Source organism: Meriones unguiculatus, chromosome 3 (assembly GCF_030254825.1).
Source record: "Meriones unguiculatus strain TT.TT164.6M chromosome 3, Bangor_MerUng_6.1, whole genome shotgun sequence".
Taxonomy (NCBI): Eukaryota; Metazoa; Chordata; class Mammalia; order Rodentia; family Muridae; genus Meriones; species Meriones unguiculatus.
The window spans coordinates 74,440,632-74,458,785 of record NC_083351.1 but is presented as its reverse complement, the minus strand read 5'-3'; the positions used below and the strand labels follow the sequence as shown (position 1 = coordinate 74,458,785).

The 18,154-nt window shown below is 44.2% G+C and overlaps 1 protein-coding gene across 1 annotated transcript; it reads left to right on the top strand.

Moving 5' to 3' along the window:
• The first annotated feature begins 1,704 nt into the window (after positions 1-1,704).
• Zc3hav1l (zinc finger CCCH-type containing, antiviral 1 like) lies at positions 1,705-11,983 on the top strand. Its single transcript, XM_021635110.2, has 4 exons — positions 1,705-2,179; positions 2,946-3,081; positions 4,867-5,128; positions 7,104-11,983. The coding sequence occupies exons 1-4, from the start codon at positions 1,815-1,817 to the stop codon at positions 7,223-7,225; spliced, it is 885 nt and encodes a 294-aa protein (XP_021490785.1). The 5' UTR covers positions 1,705-1,814; the 3' UTR covers positions 7,226-11,983.
• Positions 11,984-18,154: the final 6,171 nt, after the last annotated feature.

Here is an 18,154-nt window from a genome sequence, read left to right as displayed (position 1 = left end):
TGTTCCACAGTATGCCCTTTTGTTCACACATCTTTACTTGCAAATGTCCATTGCAGTGAATCATTGGTCTGGCATGAGGCGTCTGACTTCTGCTACACTGTCAATACTGGATCCTCACTGGGACTCCTCTCAGATATCCTGTTGACCCTGCAGCTTTGGATCCTCAGGACTGGCCCTTTCATGAGCTCCAGCAGATCACAGATGGGGCAGATGTTGGGGTTTGCCAACTCAGAACCCTGGATCTGGACCTGGGTGCTAAATGAATCGGTCAGCCCACCAGCTGTCCTGTACCACACCACCCAGGCAAGCTCTGGCACTACCCTCACTAGCTCTCTTAATGTCACCAGGGCCAGATCTAATGTGCTGCATGTGTGTGTGTGTGTGGGGGAGGCAGAGGGTATCTCTCCCAGGTCATGCACACCTTTAATCCCAGCACTCAGAAGGCAGAGCAGGCAGATCTCTTGAGTGTGAGGCCAACCTTGTCTATGGAGTAAGTTCCAGGATAGCCAAGGCTAGACAGAAAAACCCTATCTCAAACAAACAAACAAACAAACAAACAAACAACAACAAAACTTTTAAAAGAAAAATAAAATTAAACAGGATTATGCCATTTTTGTTTAAAAACATCACACACAATACTCACTTTTAAAAACATTTGTTAATTTTATTATTTTATGTGTATGAGTATTTTGTCTGTATGTGTACCCTGTGTGTGCCTGTCCTTGGAGGTCAGACGGCTTTGGATCCCCTAGGACTGGAGTTACAGGTGGTCATGACCCACGATTTGGGTGCTGGTCATCAAACCCAGAGCCTCTGTAAGAGTAACAAGTGCTTAACTGCAGAGCCAACTCTTCCGCACAACTTCTCAGTACAAATAAAATTGAGGTTTTGTTTTGTTTTTGAGATAGGGTCTCATGTAGAACAGGATATCCTCAAACTAGAGGATAGTGGAGGATAGCTTTGAACTCCTGATCAACCTCAACCTGCCCGGGATCACAGGCAAGCCCACCAGGCCCAGCGCGTGCTGCTTGGGAATGGAAACCAGGGCTTCAGTACCGTTAAGCTGGCAATCTACAGGGCTATATTCCAGCTCCCAAACTGAGATTTTTTTTTTTTTCCGCTCTAAATCTAGTGTGTTTCACCTTCCAGTTTGGACTGACCACATTTCATAAGCGATCAGCAGCCACATGTGGCTACCTCTTCAGAGAGGTCCTCCACCCACTTACCCAGCAGTCATCTCCTTAACAACTTACCAGCTTCCAAAAAACAAAAAACAAAAACAAAAACAAAACCAAACAACCAAAACTCTTAATTTTTATCTATTATTATGTGTGGGCATAGCGTGTGTCAGCATCTATTTATAATATGTGTTAATGCAGATCCGCGCAAGTGGAGGTCAGAGAACTACTTTCCAGACCAAACTCTCTTTCCACCATGGGTTCCAGAGACCAAACTCAAGTAGGGTTTTTTTTTTTTTTAACCCCGTAAGCCATCCCTGCTGGTTCCTTACTAGGTTTTTTAAGACTGGGTGTCTGTCATGTAGCCCTGGTTCGACTCCAACTCCCTAGGTAGCTGATGCTGCCCTTGACCTCCACTTCCCTGATGCTGGCCTTACAGGCGCGTGCCACCAGGCTGGGAGCACCACTTTAGCAGTTTATATTCTTTGAGCCCTCCCTGGTATCTGCAATGAACCCAGGAGCCTGGAAGGTGGCTGAGGCCCGGCCCACGACAGCTCGCAGGCTCTGGCCCGTGCCCGCGGGGAGGAGCCTGCAGGCCCCGGCTGGCGGGGACGCGCTGCGCGGGCTCCGCGAGTCATGGCGGACCTCACGGTCTGCGCGTTCCTCACCAAGGTGCTGTGCGCTCATGGTGGCCGCATGTTCCTGCAGGACCTGCGCGGCCACGTGGAGCTGTCGGAGGCGAAGCTGCGGGCCGTGCTGCGGCGCGCGGGCCCCGAGCGCTTCCTGCTGCAGGAGGTGGAGCTGCGCGACGGGCCGTGGGATGCGGAGGCCGAGGTGGCGGTGGGCGCGGGCTCGGGCGGCGACGCCACGGCCTGCAGGGTGGTGGCCGTGTCCTCCGCGCGCCTCTGCGCCCGCTACCAGCGCGGGGAGTGCCAGGCCTGCGACCAGCTGCACTTGTGTCGCCGCCACATGCTGGGCAAGTGCCCCCACCGCGACTGCTGGTGAGAGGAGAGTCCTCGGTCCCCAGCGGGGTAGTGGTGCGGGCGGGCGGCACCGGATGGTGGGATGGGAAAAAGGCCTTCGCGCAGGCCGCTCCTGTGCTCCTCATCGGATAACATGGAAGGGCCTCTCCATTGAGGTTTACTATTCACCCCTCCCCAATTGCTGTCGCTGCCCCAGGATGCTCCACAACACCAGCCAGGTTTTAAATCCGTGTCCTGACTTTTCAGTTCACTTATGCCAAGTGCCGCATTGAGAGACATCTGAGGGCCCCATGGCCCGCGGAACTTATATTTCCTTCTCTCCTTCCTTCAAAAATCACAGCCCATTGGGGTTAAAAAGCTGGTCTAGTCCAACCGCAGGAAACTGGTGGCTGGTGGCCGGATGGGGTGAGTGAGGGCCTGGCAGCTACATAGCCCAAGCACCCCTCCCAAGCCCAGTGCTTTACAGCGGCGTTATGATGCTTTCTTTGTAGTGTTTGGACAGTGAGAGATCAGCAGCTGTTGTTGGACTGAAGATAAAGTTTTAATCTCTACAAAACAGATGAGTAACCTCAGCTAAGACTCAGGGTAGGGGACTTACCCTGGCCTTATAGATAACCACGGAACAGGAAAATGACTCTAGAAATGGAGTTGCCTCAGCCCTAATTTTTTATCAGTACTTGGGGAATTCACATGTAAGTTGGAAATGCCCTAGGCAAAGAATTAGACCTACCAGCCTCTTCGCTCTTCTTGACCAGAGCTTCTAACTGCTCTGAACTCTTTTTAGGTCTACCTGTGCTCTGTCCCATGATATCCACACACCTATCAACATCCAAGTCCTGAAAAACCACGGGCTTTTTGGTCTCAACGAAGCACAGCTTCGAACCCTGCTTTTGCAAAATGACCCTTGCCTTTTCCCAGAGGTAAGTCCCTGAGAAGCGCGGTCCTGAAGTCCTTTGCGCCAGCTCTTTCTCTCAAGGGGTCTTCTATTTCTGGTATGTTTGTTTTGTTTCTTTGAGAGAGGATCTTAAATCGCCAGATAGGAAGTGAACTTTATATTTAGCTGTGGCTGCTTTTCTGCTAATACACCTCCCAGATGCTGAGGTTTTAGGTGGTTATCCCACCACCACTTTAGATGTTGATTTTAATTGCTTCGAAGTCCTATGATTTGGTTCCAGATACTTAAAAAGTACCCATTTTTAATTGCTGTAATGGTAAAATTAGCACATTTGTTTCTATTTATGTGAAGAATTTGTTAACAAAATAACAACGTTAAATGAAAAATTTATGATACTACCGATGAAATAATTTTTTTAAGCTGCTGTGCTCATTCTGTCAGAGGAAAGGAAGAGACACTTAGCTCCAGGACATTTCCCTCCACAGCCTCGGGCATTTCCTTATTTTTGAGGGACCTCAACCCAGATAAAATCAGATCTCTGGCTTCAAAGCAGAAAAGAATTTTAGGGAGCGCTCATATGAAGTAGGGTTTATTAATAGAATTTAAAAATTAGGTGCATTTACTGGTGAGGTTTTTTTGGGGTTTGGGCGGGTGAAGTGGACAGTGTGCATCTGGGTGGTAGTGAGTCCCTGTAGCTGCAGAGGGAAGCTCTGAAGGCTTGGGACCTGCCAGTGAGCTCCACACATTGAAACCCTGTCTAAACGAACAAACAAAAAAACCGTAAAATATCATTTAACCAAATTTGATTGACTGTTGAAAAAAAGGAAGAAAATAAAAAAGAAAGGCAAAAATAGATGAGTGTGATGGTACAAACTTGAAATTCTCTAGATGCAGAAGGATTAAGAGTTCTGGGCCAGCCTGGGCTACATAGCAAGATCTTCACTTGAAAATGAAGCAAACCCAAACCAAGATAAAACAAAGGTAAACTGTGGCAAGGACGCTGAACTCTCATACATTGTTGGTGAGATTGTAAATTAGCATGAGCGTGGAACAACGAGGGAATGGAAGCTTGTGGGCTCACTCCTGTAATCCCAGCATTCAGCTGAGGCAAAAGGATTTCAGACCTTGCTGCAAAACGACAACGCGAGGACCAGAGATGTAGCTCAGCTCCTGGAGTGCTTGCCCAGCATGGGAAAGCTCTGAGTTCAACCCCCAGCAATGCACAAAAAAACAGGTTTGGAGGCACTTCTGATCCCCCGTCCCTATCTCCCTAATGATTGCAGGTATGCACCAGCATGCCCAGGTTTATGCAGTGCTGGGGGTCGAACCCAGGACTGCATGTGTGTTAGACAAGCTCTCTCTCTCCCAATACACATGTTGGACAGCATACCTAAAACTTCAGCTCCAGAGGATCTTCAGACACCTGAATTCCTGCATTCCTGCACACACACACACACACACGCACACGCACACGCACACGCACACTTCTCTTTTCAAAGTGGCAGGCGTAGTGGAATACCCTGTAGTCATAGTACTGTGGAGGAGACAGGGGAACCCTGGGGCCTGCTGACCAGCCTATCTGAATCGGTGGGCTCCAAGTTCCATTAGAGAGCCTGTCTCAAAAACTGAAGCAGAGAGTGATTAAAGAGCACACGCAGTGCTGACCTCTGGCCTTCACACACGTGCACATACATGCACCCCTCCCCCAAAGATGCCATTAAACTTCTAATTTAGTAGAGAACCTAAAGCTTATTGGTTTAAAGGTACTAGTGAAAACTCATATTCAAGCATTGCTTCCCTTCTGTCCTAGGTCTGTTTACTGTACAACAAAGGTGGTGATGTCCTGTATGGTTACTGCAACCTAAAGGATAAGTGCAACAAGTTTCATGTGTGCAAATCCTATGTCCGGGGTGAATGCACACTTCAGACCTGCAAGCGGTCCCACCAGCTCATTCAAGCTGCTACTCTGAAGTTGCTAGAGGACCAAGAGCTGAGTGTTTCAAGTGTCGTGAATTTCCAGATAATCTCTGTCTACAGACATACGAAGCTGCACAAGATGCTTGAAGACAAAGGTAGGCATGGAACCATCAGTGCGGACTTGTACTAGGATTCTCTGTCCTGGGTGGTAGGAGGAACAGTGGATGGAAGTGAGTCTGGAGGCAAAACATTTCCTTTGCTAATTGCAGCTTGGACTGCCAACATTTTATGTATTTATTTTTTATTGTGTGTGTGTGTATACATGTGGGGGGGGAAGGTGCCAGAGGAGGGTATCAGATCCCTTGGAGGGGTCTGTGAGCCCTGATAGAGGTGCTGGGGTCTGATAAACCTTATTGAAGGTGCGGAAATGAGCCAATGCAAGACAAGTTAAAGTATGTAAATGCAGGTTTATTGGGAGCAGCTCTAGGCCGACATACAGGAGAGGAACAGAGAGACAGACAGAGAGAGAATGGAAGAAGAGGAGGAAGAGGAGAGATCGAGGAGAGTGAGAGAAGAGAGGGGAACCAAAACATCTGGATTATATAGTGACGGGGGAGAAGAAGCCTCCCCCTGGGCTGGAAAGTTTAGGGTAGAGGGCCAGGTATGGTAGCCATGCCATGCAGTAGGTAGGGACTAAGGGATGCTGGGAGAAGCCAAACAGGATCTGCATTCAGGACCTTGTGATTTCAGCAGCAAGTGCTTTTAATCACTGAGCCATGTTTCTAGCCCTAGTTAACACTGTATGATATAGAAATATGATTTTAACCAAAGAAGTGATTTTGCCTAGTTGAAGAATTTGCCCAAGTTTTTTGTTTTTGTTGTTGTTGGGTGTTTTGTTTTGTTTTGAGACAGGGTTTCTCTGTGTAGCCTTGGCTGTCCTGGACTCACTTTGAGGCTGGCCTCAAACTCACAGAGATCCTGATGCCCCTGCCTCTCAGAGTGCTGTAATTACAGGCAAGCCACCATGCCTGGCCTGATCTGCCTGATCTCTGAATGCTGGGATCATAGGCGTGTACCACCGAGCCTGGCGGAATACTAGTTTAGCTGGGAACGTGGAAGGGAAACGGCAGGTGAAGAAAGTGAACATTTGATTTTCTTTTATCAAGTCGAACTAAAGTTTTATTTTTCCAGTTTTCATTTTTAAGTAAATTTGACCACATTACAGGAAACAGACTAGAATAAAATTTCATGTCTCAAGAAGGGCTGGAGAGATGGCTCAGCTGTTCAGAGCATTTGTTGCTCTTGCAGAGGACCCAGGTTTGGTTCCCAGCCCCCACCTGCTGGCTCACAGCCATCCTGACTCCAGTTCTAGTGACTGTGATGCCCTCTTCTCAACACAGCAATCACACCATGCGTGCACATGGTGAACTTACATGTGGGCAAAACACTCATAAAATAACACACATAAAATTATCTTTTTTTAAAAGTTTATCTTAGTCACTGTTCTATTGCTTGGAAGAGGCACCATGATCAAGGCAACTCTTATAAAGGAAAGTATTTAAAATAGGGGTTTGCTTACAATTTCAGAGGCTTATATCATCCTGGTGGGGATTGTGGTGGCAGGCACATCAGACATAGCTGGAGAAGTTGAGAGCTACATCCTCATCCACAGGCAGAGAGAGAGAGACAGCCAGACAGACAGAGACCGGGCCTGGCATGAGCTGTGAAACCTCAAAGCCCACCCCCAGTGAAACATGTCCTCTAATAAGTCCACACCTACTAGTCCTTCTAATCTTATCAAAAAGTTCCACTCTTTGGTGACTAAACATTCAAACAGATAAGCCTAGAGGCCATTCTTACTAAAATCGCCATAAAGTTGCTTTGAGATCTACTTTGTTTTAACTCCTTAAGTCCTATTACTGAGGAAGTGCTGACTGGTTGTAGGCAAAGTGGCATTGGCTTAATATCTTTTCCCCCCACTAAATTAATATCAGAAATATTTCCTCATACTGCTGCTTAGTCTTTCTGACTGCTTATTTTTATTTATTTATTTTTCTTTTGATCTGGTTCCACCATGTTGCTTCCAACATAAAATAAAGACAGAAAGCTCATCTCTCTTCTTCCTTTCAGACAACTCGGCTTCTGCTGAGAACTCACAAGGCCTTGGAAAGCAAGGAGCCCCCAGGGCCGGGGCTGCAGAAGCCAAGCCTCGGGTCCCTGTACCTACTCAATCGCCCAGGAAGCCCCAGTAAACCTTAAAGAGCATGGAGGAAATGAGAAGCAGCTTGTCTGTCTTGGAGGATCAAGCAAGACTTCGCCTGAGCTGGAGTTTGTAGCTGTTCTCTCTTTTCCTCACTTCATAGTGTTGACAACTCACATACCTACCTCACAGTGTGAGAACCCAGGGTAGAAACAAAAATACACTTGTGGGTGAGATTGGACCTGGAGCGGGCAAAGAGAGGGTAAAATTCTGAGCACATGAAATCAGTTCAGGGCAAGTCCTGAAGCTGTAGCCCCTGTCTGCAGTTCCGGAGGCCCTTCCCGGGCTCGGGATGGAGGGCAGGTTTCTGCTGTCGTTCTGTGTCCAGCTGGTCTTTCCCAGACTCCATTTACACAGCTTACGTTTGTTGTAGACATCACAGACTTTGTGCACTCTGTGCATTATTTCTTACCTGGGTTTATACATAATCCCTTTTTGCACAGAACTGTAAATATAATTTAATTGACTCCCTTATTCTGAAATATCTCAATACTCCTAACAATGTTTGAATATCTCATTTTGTATCTGTGCAGTTTTGGGTTTAAAAGCCATTTCGTACCTTTGCTTGACTTCTTGGTGCTAAACAATACTTCTTTTATGTTTCTTTAATCATCTGTTTGGATGAGTGGTCTTCTCTGTCCCTGCTTTCTGTGTGTCTTTCTTGATTCTGTGAATTTTCTATCATGCATTTTGTTGCTGGGGCCTCTGTGCTGTCATTAGTACTGTGTCCATGACATTCAAGTTTATGGTGTATCTCAGCCAGCTTCACAGTTAATAATCTTCAGGCTCTCACCGGAGAGTTCTACCTCAGTCCATCCACTTCTCCTCTTTCTGTAAGCCTACCAAGCTCAGCTGCTGTATCTTGAAGGATGTGCAGCTCACGCCTTCCCCAGTTGTATCTCTCCCTTGTGTGGATGGGGACAGGCCGTCAGGAACCTATATTATGCACCTTGCCCATTTCATGGTCACTCCCTCGCTCCTGCCCTCCTCCAGCCTCTCTGCTGTCTTCTTCCTGTGATTTGCAGATATTTGGTGTGCTCATGTTCCCCAATGTCTCTATGTAAAGAGAAGGGTTTGCATTTCTTTCCATAACACGGCATTTGAGAAATAGAAGCAATTTAGTGAGTTTTCATAAAGTTACCTTAGAGAAACTTTTATCATGATGCTAATGAGAAGAGCAGTGTAAAAATGTCCTTCCAAATGAAAAATCAGTTTTCTTTTAATGGACAGTAAACTTACCAACTTAGGTTTTTGCACTTTGATTGTCAATGACAGTATTTCTGAAATTGTGTTTTATAGTCTTTCTTTTTAAACTTCTAGTTGTGACTTTTTTCCTAGCGGTATTGTGTGTGTGTGCTGGGATCAAATCCTGGGACTTGTCCATGTGAGGCAAAGTCCTCCACCAGCAAGCTACATCTAAGTCCTGGGGCTAAACTTAAAAAATAAAAAAATTAAAATTAAAATAGGGCAGTCACAGTGGCTCACACCTTTAATCCCAGCACTACGAAAGCAGAGGCAGGCAAGGCCACCTGATCTACACAGTAAATTCTAGGCTAGCCAGAGCTACATAGTGATACCATGCCTCAAAAAGAAATTGCACTTAATTAACTGTTTATACTCTGTCATTCTCTTGAATATATTTTGTTGTTAGACATGTTAAGTCCTTAGTGGGATGGTATAGCTCAATGAATATCCCTTACATCAATAGAATGGGTAGACTTTTACATTATTGTTTTCTCATATATTATCACCATTGTGCTCTTATATTTGATGTTGGTCTATAATCATTGTTGTAACATTGTAGTCAGGTCTATAATAATCCATTTTAGTTTTAGTTCTCTTGGAATTTAGTCTAGAGTTATCTCTTGTATGTATGTGTGATACTGGGAACGGGCTTAGGGCTCATGTGTGCTAGACAAGTGCTCTACCATTGAGCTGTATTCTCTGCACTAAAGTTATCTTCTGCAGTTGTTCCTAGACCAAGCCTGGCTGCTCACCCCCACGACAGGCACTGAGATAAGAAGGTGACTTTATCCACAAAGGCTTCTTAGGAAGGAAGGAAGGAAGGAAGGAAGGAAGGAAGGAAGGAAGGAAGGAAGGAAGGAAGGAAGGAAGGATAGGGGCTGTTTCAGAGCCTGTCTGAGGAGCAAATTTGGGGTCAGTTTATACAAGTAGATGGTAGCTGACCTCGGGACTCTCACAGTGGGTGGGCCTGAAAATGCACAGCTCTTTGAGGTGTTTTTCACTTCTTCGAGTGAAAAACAGATTTGTATTTCCTTGGACTTTATTTTTCAAATTAGTTCCACAGCACACAGTGAACAGACTCCTGGGATAGAGCCATCCCAAGGCCCAAACCTCTGTAATGAGCAAAACCTTGATTCTAGGCTCCATGATCACACCTCCTTCCTTTGCTCTTATCATCTGTCGGGAATTCCTCAGAGAGTCATTGTGCTAGCTATACAGAGGTTTGCCTTGGTAAAGTGGCAAGTTTTGAGGCCCCAGAAATTCATTGTGTCCTCACTTGAACTCTTGTTTTCCTTCAGTCTTTCCCCACCTTATTTTGAGACCATTATCCAGTCATTTGACATAAGACAACAAATTATTAATTGTCCTGTTCTCTTTTTTCCATTCCATGTCAAATCCGTTACCAAGTGCTAGAAGTACAGTTTCCCCTCAGAAACCTCCTAAATGTTCAGTATTCTTTGCCTCTTTTTTTTTAAGATGCCCATTACGATAATGTAGCCACATTTAAATTATTGATATAGTTGGCCTTTCAAGATTTATTCTCTCATTTATTTTTTGACATAATCTCATGCAGCCCAGGCTAGTCTTAAACTCACTCTGTAGCCCAGGCTGGCCCTTAAACTCCTGATCCTTTTTCCTCCACCTCCCAAGTGGTGGGACTGTAGGTGAATCCTACCACATCTGGCTCTGAAGTGGCTTTTGACTGCTTGCTTTTAATTCCATTTCACTTATTTAGTATATGTGTGTAGGCTGACACATGTGGGGAGGTATGTGATGCTGTGATGTGTATGTGGAGGCCAGAGGTCGCCTTCCTGTTATCGGGTCTCTCTGTTCATCTTTGGGTTCCCGGGATCAAATTCAGGTCATTAGGTTTGGTGGCAAGTTCCCTTACCATAAAGATACGGGACCTTGTTTTTAGATTTATAGAGAAGGTGGCTTTAGACTTGCAGCGATCCTGGTGCTTCTCCAGCGCTGGGGTCGCGAGCATGGGTCACACCTAGCTCTCCTTCTTTTCCCTGCCTTCATTCCAGCTGCCTGATCTTTTGGAAGCAAACCTAATGATACTGAAGTTTTGTTTTTCCTGCTGAAACCGTCATCAGCCTCCGTCATGCAGGATGAGAACCATACATTCAGATCCACAGGGTGAGGAGTGACAGGCATATGGGGACAAGGAAGAAGTACTTGTGGCGAGCTGCCCCGACTGTGAGACTGTGAGGCGCCCTCACTTCTGGTTTCCATCTAGGGGCGTGGATCCAGATACCCATGTTGTTCAGCTTTTTCAGAAGAAGCCAGAAATACAGATATTTATAAGACTTTTTTTTCTGATGATTAAGTATTAACTTTTTTGGTTGAGTTTTAAAAATAAAAGGTTAAGTTAGAGTCTGAAGCTGGGCAGAGCGGTGCACGCCTGTAATCCCAGCATTCGGGGAGGCAGAGGCAGGCAGATCACTGTGAGTTCCTGGTCACAGCCAGCCTGGTCTACAAAGTGAGTCCAGGACAGCCACCGCTACACACAGAGAAACTTTGTCAGGAAAAAACAACAACAACAACAACAAAAACACAAAACAAAGTTAGGACACTTCTTGTCAAATACTGAATTACTTTGACATAGTTGAGTCAGTATATGCTGGTTTTCATTGGTTTTTGGTTTTATTTTTTTTTTTTTAATAAGTCAGGCTCTCATTATAGCTCTGGCTAGTCTGGAACTCATTTTGTAGAATAGGTAGGTCCCAAATCCACAGAGATTGGCTGGGATTAAAGGTGTGCGCCACCACACTCAGCTCAGGTCCTTTATTAAAAAAAAAAGTTTAAATTTTTTGTTTGTTTTTCTAATGAGGATGCTGTATAAGGCAAACAACTGAATCATCTAGTCTAGAGTCAACTCTTGTTTCTGAAGTGGAGTTTCTCACTAGGATTAGGATTCTGTCTCCACCATTGGTGTGTCCTGACTCTCCTTGGTATGCTTTTTGTAAATCTTTATGCTAATTCTTTCTTGATTATTTTGTGTTTGTATTGCTACAAACACATTCAGGATCTCTCTGAAACACTGTTGGCTTTTAAGATATTTATCTGTGAGTGAACTGTTAGTTTTAATAGTTGTGGATAGCCTGTTTGTTTTCTAAATATAAAATCATAGCCACAATGCCATTTGTTAAGTAGCTCTGGCATTTTATGTTAAATATAAATAAAAATATTTTTTATATTTATTCATTAAATGTAGAGTTATTGTTAGTTTTTAATGACTTTTCTTTATTGAAATAAGAGAAATACTCTGTTCTTGTTCATCAGAAGCTGAAAGCTTGATAAAATGAATCAATCTCTTAATGTAATAGTATTTTAATCACCACCTTGCATGTTTGATTGCATTAAACATTTTTATAATATTAAAACTCCTTAAATTTTGTAATATGCTCTTCCTGACTATGGCATATACTCTTTCAATGTCATTTTTTTCTATTTGCTACATATCAATATATTCATAAATAAAACTCGTTTATGTCTTATAGTGTAAGTCGTGATTTTCCTTTTCATTATATATCGGTATATGATCAAAGTTTAAATTTTATTTTAAGTAGCAACTACAGCTTCTGTAAATTGATTCATTATTTATTTATTTGACTCTTTTATCCAGAGCTTCGTTCTGTAGCCCAGGCTGGCCTGGAATTCCCAATCCTTCTGCCTCACATTCCCAGAATTATAGGTATGAGCCATTACTCCCAGCTTCATTTTCATTTTAAAATGAACTTTTTTATATTGCATTGTATGAGTATTTGCATGAGTTTATGTACACCACATGCATGCAGGTGACCACAGATGCCAGGAGAGGACACTGGACGCTCCGGCGCCGGAGTTGCCAATGGTTGTGAGCCACTGTATGGATGCTGGGGGCCACCTTGTGTCCTCTACAAGAGCAGCAAGTGCTCCTAACCTCTGGGGTGCGTCTCTTCATCACCTGGTGCTTACAAAGAGTATGTATGTGTGTGCACGTTTATAAGCAAGTGTGTATTATGTATGCATATACATTTGTTGTTGTTTTGAGATACAGTTTCAAGTACACCAGGTTGGCCACAAACTCACTGTGCAGCCAAGGATGACCTTGAACTTCTGATCCTCTTCTTCCACCTCCCAAGCGCTAAGAGTACAGCGATATACTGGAATTATAGCATGCATCAGCCAGGTGTGCAGTGCAAACCCAGAGTCTTATGTGTGCTATGTAAGTGCTCTACTGAACTTCATCGCCAGCTCTAGTCTGGGAAAATAGTAAGGAAACTTGTATTAGTACCTAATTAATTACTCATGCAAGGTTATATTTTATTTATTCTTCTTTTTTTTTTTTTTTTCTGATACAGGCTCTTGCTATGTTGCCCGTGCTGTTTTCAAACTCTTCTAGTCAAATGGGCCCTCTGTATCAGCCCCTACAGGCATGTGCCACAATAAAGACATATTTTAATCCATTAATTATTTAGTAATATTAAATTATGCAGCTTCTCCTCAATTTACTCTTGCATGGGAAGTTTCGTGCGACCTGATCATACATTCACCTTATAAAGGTAGCATTTGCTGGGCACTTGTAATGTCAGCACTTGGGAGGTAGAACCAGGAGTGTCAAGACTTGAAGATCATCCCTAAGTACACAGAGAGTTGAGGTCATCCTGAGCTACATGAAACCCTGTCTCAAAGAATGGAAAGAAAAAAACAAAGGTAATATTTTATTTCTGTCTTGCCTGACAATGCACGTATGCTCTAGTATGTGTCTATGAGATGAATTTCTAATTTATTCAGAGGGAGCAGCTAGGTGTAATACATTCAGCAAGAAGGGAGGAAGTGTCAGCTTGGGTTGACTGCCAGCTTTCAAGGTGGAGGTGTCTCAGATAAAATCTTCCCTTACTTCATAGTCTTTTACACCTCTGCATGATCAACATCAAACAGATGCTGTCATAAAGCAGTTGATCCTGCCTTTCTTAACTGGATATTTCCATGTGTTTATACTGCCTTTCTCTAGCCTCTGTAGGACGTGGGCCTAGTGACATCTGAATCTTGCCTTCTAGAACCATAGCTAGTTCTGTGTCTCTGTATCTCTCTGTCTTTGTCTTTCTCTCTGTCACTGTTTCTGTCTGTCTCTCTGTCTGTCTCCTGAACCCAGGGCCTTGCACAGCAACATCCCCAGCCCCAGTGTTTTCTTTTTCAACACTAGCGATTGAGCTCAGAGCCTTGTGCATGCTACTCAAGCACTGAACCACTAAGCTATATTCTTAGATCTCTGGCTTCTTTTGAAAATGTTCTTTACTAGTGCATATTAATAGTACTTAATAATGAGCTCCATTATGGCATTTCACACATGTATATAATGCATTTAGCTCATACTCACCCCTACTACCCTTTTATCCCCCTCCCTCTCCTGATGTTCCTCTTCCTCTTTCAGTTAGCCACCTCTCCTTCCATGTCTTCTAGGGGGGGTGTTTGAGTTTAATTAGGGTTGATTTCATAACAGATGGTTGTGAGCTACCATTTGGGTGATGGGAATTGAACTCGGGACCTTTGGAAGAGCAGCAAGTGCTCTTAACCTCTGAGTCATCTCTCCAGACTAATTAGGGTTGCATATAAGGAGCACAGTGAGGGATAATTTACACTAGTATGGACAATTCACTGGTGGCTATACCAGTGAAGAAAATGTCTCTCTCTCCCCCAGCAACCACTGCCTTTAGCTCCTCAGCAAGAGGGCCTTTGAGCCTCCTAAGCACCTCCCAGCAGCAACAATTGGCTCCTGGAGGCCTAGTATAGTAAGGATGCTTTTGACTCTTCTGCCCTGTGGCTTTACCTTACTGTCTTGTACTCTTATTCAGTGTACCCCAGAAGCCCCCCTAGCCTCTCCTTTATTAAGATAGAAGATAATCAGGGGCTGAGGACAAAGCTGTTGGGAGAGGACTTGTCTCACAGGCATGACACCCTGGGTTTGATCCCTAGCTGGTCCTGGAGAATAAGAATAGATAAGAATAGAACTGAGGAGCTGGGGATAACAGGGACAGAGGACTTCCCTCTATGGGATAGTTCTTCCCTGAGCCTGGGCTGAGGAGGAGAAAGAGGAAATACACAAGGCCCCTCTAAGACTGAGAACTGGCATAGTTTTACTTCTATGCTCTAGTTTCTGTCATTTGGACACAAGCTAGAATCATCTGAGAAGAGGGACCTCAATTGTGAAAACTTGGCCTGCAGGCAAGTCTGGATTTTTAATTGATGACTGATGGAGGAGGGCCCAGCCCACTGTGGGCAGTAGTACCCCTGAGCAAGTGGTCCTGAGTTCTATAAGAAAGCAGGCTGAGCAAACATGGGAAGCAAGCCAGTAAGCTGTACTTTATGGTTTCTGCCTACGTTCTTGCCTCTGGGTTCCTGCCTTTAGTCCCTGTCCTGACTTCCCTTGATGAGGAACAGTAACCTGTCCTACCTGTAAGCTAAATAAACACTTTCTTCCTCAAGTTGCTTTTGGTCAGAATGTTTTATCATAGCAAAAAAAATAAAAAATAAAAAATAAATCCAGGGCAGCTTTCCCTGCATTCTGTTTTCCAAAACATGTCAAGGCTTTCAGGAAGTGAGGAAAGAGACTCTGCTTATGATGAGAAGAGAATTAGTTTCAGATAAGAAAGGAGGGGAAGAGAGGAAGAGACGTTCGTTTTTGAACTGCTTTTTCAACGACAGCCCACAGTGGATGCCTAATACAAATGGATGACCAGACAGTAAATGTGGAGACCACCAGGATATCCCAGTGTTCTGGGCTTGAGTCATAGCATCCGTTGGAGAAGCTGCGGTGTTTCAGATACCTTACCAGCTAGTGTTGCACTCGTTTTTAAACTCTATTTATTTGGAGTTCCTTAAAGCCTCTTGCTTCAACCCCCAACCCTAGGTAGAAGAAAGAAGGTTAGTGGGGAGAGGGGGCACAGACCCCTTTACTTCTCCTGGCTGTTTGGGATCAATGGGTTCTTTGGGGGCTATACTAATCTCTGTCAACGGCAAACTCAGCAAACGGTCTCCTCCAAGCCACTGTGTTGAACGTTTCTGTCCATCTGTCTCCTCCAAGCTGCCACACTGTTCATCTGTGGTCTCTCCAAACTGCCACCCCTTCTCTTTCTGGGTTCTAGTATTTATATTCCTCGGAGTCCTAGCCCATGTCTCTCTCGTGCCTCACCAGGCAGGCCCTTACCAGCTGGCAAAGACCACGCCCCGCAGGAGGCAGTTATCTATCACCTGTGGACAAACTAAAGCCCAAACTAAAATCCCACACTTACGATTAAAACAAAAACATATTTACATAACATAAGGTTTTTAAAGAAACAAACTTCCATTACAAGCCAGATGACCAATTTCTGTGAGGCTTTCTTATCTTAGATGTTGCTGGCTAGGGAAGGATTGGCCACACCTGGGTTATAAGATTCCTAGAGACGGAAAACCACTCTCAGATCAGCCTTTCATATGCAAATTCACGGCCCTCTTATGGATCCTTGCCTGAGACACCATGTACCATTCCTCCCAGGGACTATAATAGGCTGTATTCTCTTGCATACCTGAATAAAATCAATTATCATACTTACAAGCTAATACCATTTGTCTCTCTACAGGATATGTGTGAGGCTTGGTTGTGTCTTCCAGCGAGTGGCAATATTTTTAGGGAGAAGAGTGGACAGTCTGGTGCAGGTCGCTGGACAAGGCTGTTATTTCTGACACAGTAGGGGCCAAACAGAGGATCACCACAGAGCAGCCAGAGAGGGTTTCACGTTATTGAACAGATTAACAGAAAGAAGAAACTAGCTCTCGCGATTTCTCCATCATTGAGCAAAATAAGGATGACTTGGATACAAACACTGTGCTTCTGGGACAGCCAATCTGTTGACCAAGATGACTACTGAGTAAGCAATGGTGGCTAGGGCATACAGAGTAGACACACCACATGAGGGGATCATTCACACCCCTGCAAGGTCCTTCCAAATGTGAGCGCACTACTCAGAAGGGCATGTGATTTAAGATTTATGGATTGTTCCTTTCTGGGACTTTCCATTTGACAGTTTCCAACTGTAGTTCACTGTGTATAGCTGAAACCACAGAAAGCATGAATGGACGGCGGCGGGGATGGGGGAATCACTGTAGACTCTTCTGTACTTTTTGTTTTCACTTTAGCAATTTAGCATACAATTCATTCCACATGAGTTCACAGGGTACCTTTCTAGAGAACTGAGGAAAAACAACTCAGTCCTGGTAAAAATATAGAGAAATTACTTTTATATGTGATCAAAGAGTGTGTTAGCAAATTCTTTTTAGGTAGATGTAGGTTGAAGATCTTTAGAATTTAAGGAATCAAAAAAAAAAATCAGTTGAAACCATGAAAGTCCTTTGAATAACCTCCCCGGAGTTTTGTCTATTTTTTTGTTTTGCTTTGGTTTCTTTTTTGGGTTTTGGTTTTTCGAGACAGCCTTGGCTGTCCAGGACTCACTATTTTTCGCTCCTCAATCTAGTGAGGAAAAACTGAGGTAAGCCTAAGAAAGGCTAACTGCTATGGCCCAGCACAAGTCTTAGCCTTTGCCTGGTCTTATATGGTGAGCCCATGCCTAGAATTCAGTTAGGTTCTAGCTCTGCCTTCAATATACCATGTAACTTTTGGTGGATCAGAGACTCTGGCAACTGGCAGGATATGATGCATTTCTTTAATTCCAGCCCCCCGCAGGCAGAGGAAGACTGAGCTTTTTGTGAGTTTGAGGCCATCCTGATCAACACTGAGTTTCAGGCCAGATGGCTGAGACCTTGTCTCCAAAAAAAGAAAGTGAAAGGAAAGAAAGAAATAGCACTTTGGTATTCTGAGTATGTCCCCCATGGGCTTATGTATTTGAACACGTGGTCTCCAGGAGGTGGCCCTTTTTTGGGAGGTTATGGAATTTTTAGGAGGTGGAGCTTTGCTGGAGGGAGGCTGAGGATAAATAACTCAGGCCTGGTGAAAGTTTAGGGAAATTACTTTCATATGTTATCATAGAGTATATTTTTTCTTTTTAATTACTTTATTCACTTTACATACCAATGGAAACCTCCTCTCAGCTCCACCCTCTTCCCCAATCCCCCCTTTCCCTTCATCCCAGAGAATGGAGCCCCCCTTCTAACTCCCTACCCCTCACAGAGTGTATTAACAAATTCTGCTTAGATGGATGTAGGCTGAAGATCTTTAGAATTTGAGGAATCAAATAAAAATCTGTTGGAACCATGCGAGCCCTTTGAATAGGCACCATATCACTGGTGGTGGGATGTAAGCGTTTATAGCCTTACTTAATTTTCTGTTCTCTCTCTGCTTCCTGCTTCTGTGGACATGCCTTCCCTGACACTATGTACCTGTTCCCATGGTACTGTGAGCTAGAATTCTTTAAGTCATTCTTTAAGTTCTTCTCAGGTGTGGTGTTTATCACTGCAACAGCCAAGTAACTCAGAGACTGCTGTTTTGTTGTTGTTGTTTTGCTTTTTGGGTTTTTTTTTTTTTTTGCTTGTTTTTGTTTTTGTTGTTGTTGTTTTTTGTTTTTGGTTTTTGTTGTTGTTGTTGTTTTTCAAAACAGGGTTTTTTTTTGAAACCTGGTCTAAAGACTGAGTTCCAGCTATGGCTGTCCTGGAACTCACTCTTTAGACCAGGCTGGCCTCGAACACAGAGCTC

What these genes read in the sequence shown, in the direction of transcription:
- Zc3hav1l (XM_021635110.2), top strand. Translation starts at nt 1,815, where the DNA reads ATGGCGGACCTCACGGTCTGCGCGTTCCTCACCAAGGTGCTGTGCGCT. An exon ending in TGCCCCCACCGCGACTGCTG is followed by an intron (nt 2,180 to 2,945) that starts GTGAGAGGAGAG and finishes AACTCTTTTTAG; the next exon opens with GTCTACCTGTGCTCTGTCCC. An exon ending in ACCCTTGCCTTTTCCCAGAG is followed by an intron (nt 3,082 to 4,866) that starts GTAAGTCCCTGA and finishes CTTCTGTCCTAG; the next exon opens with GTCTGTTTACTGTACAACAA.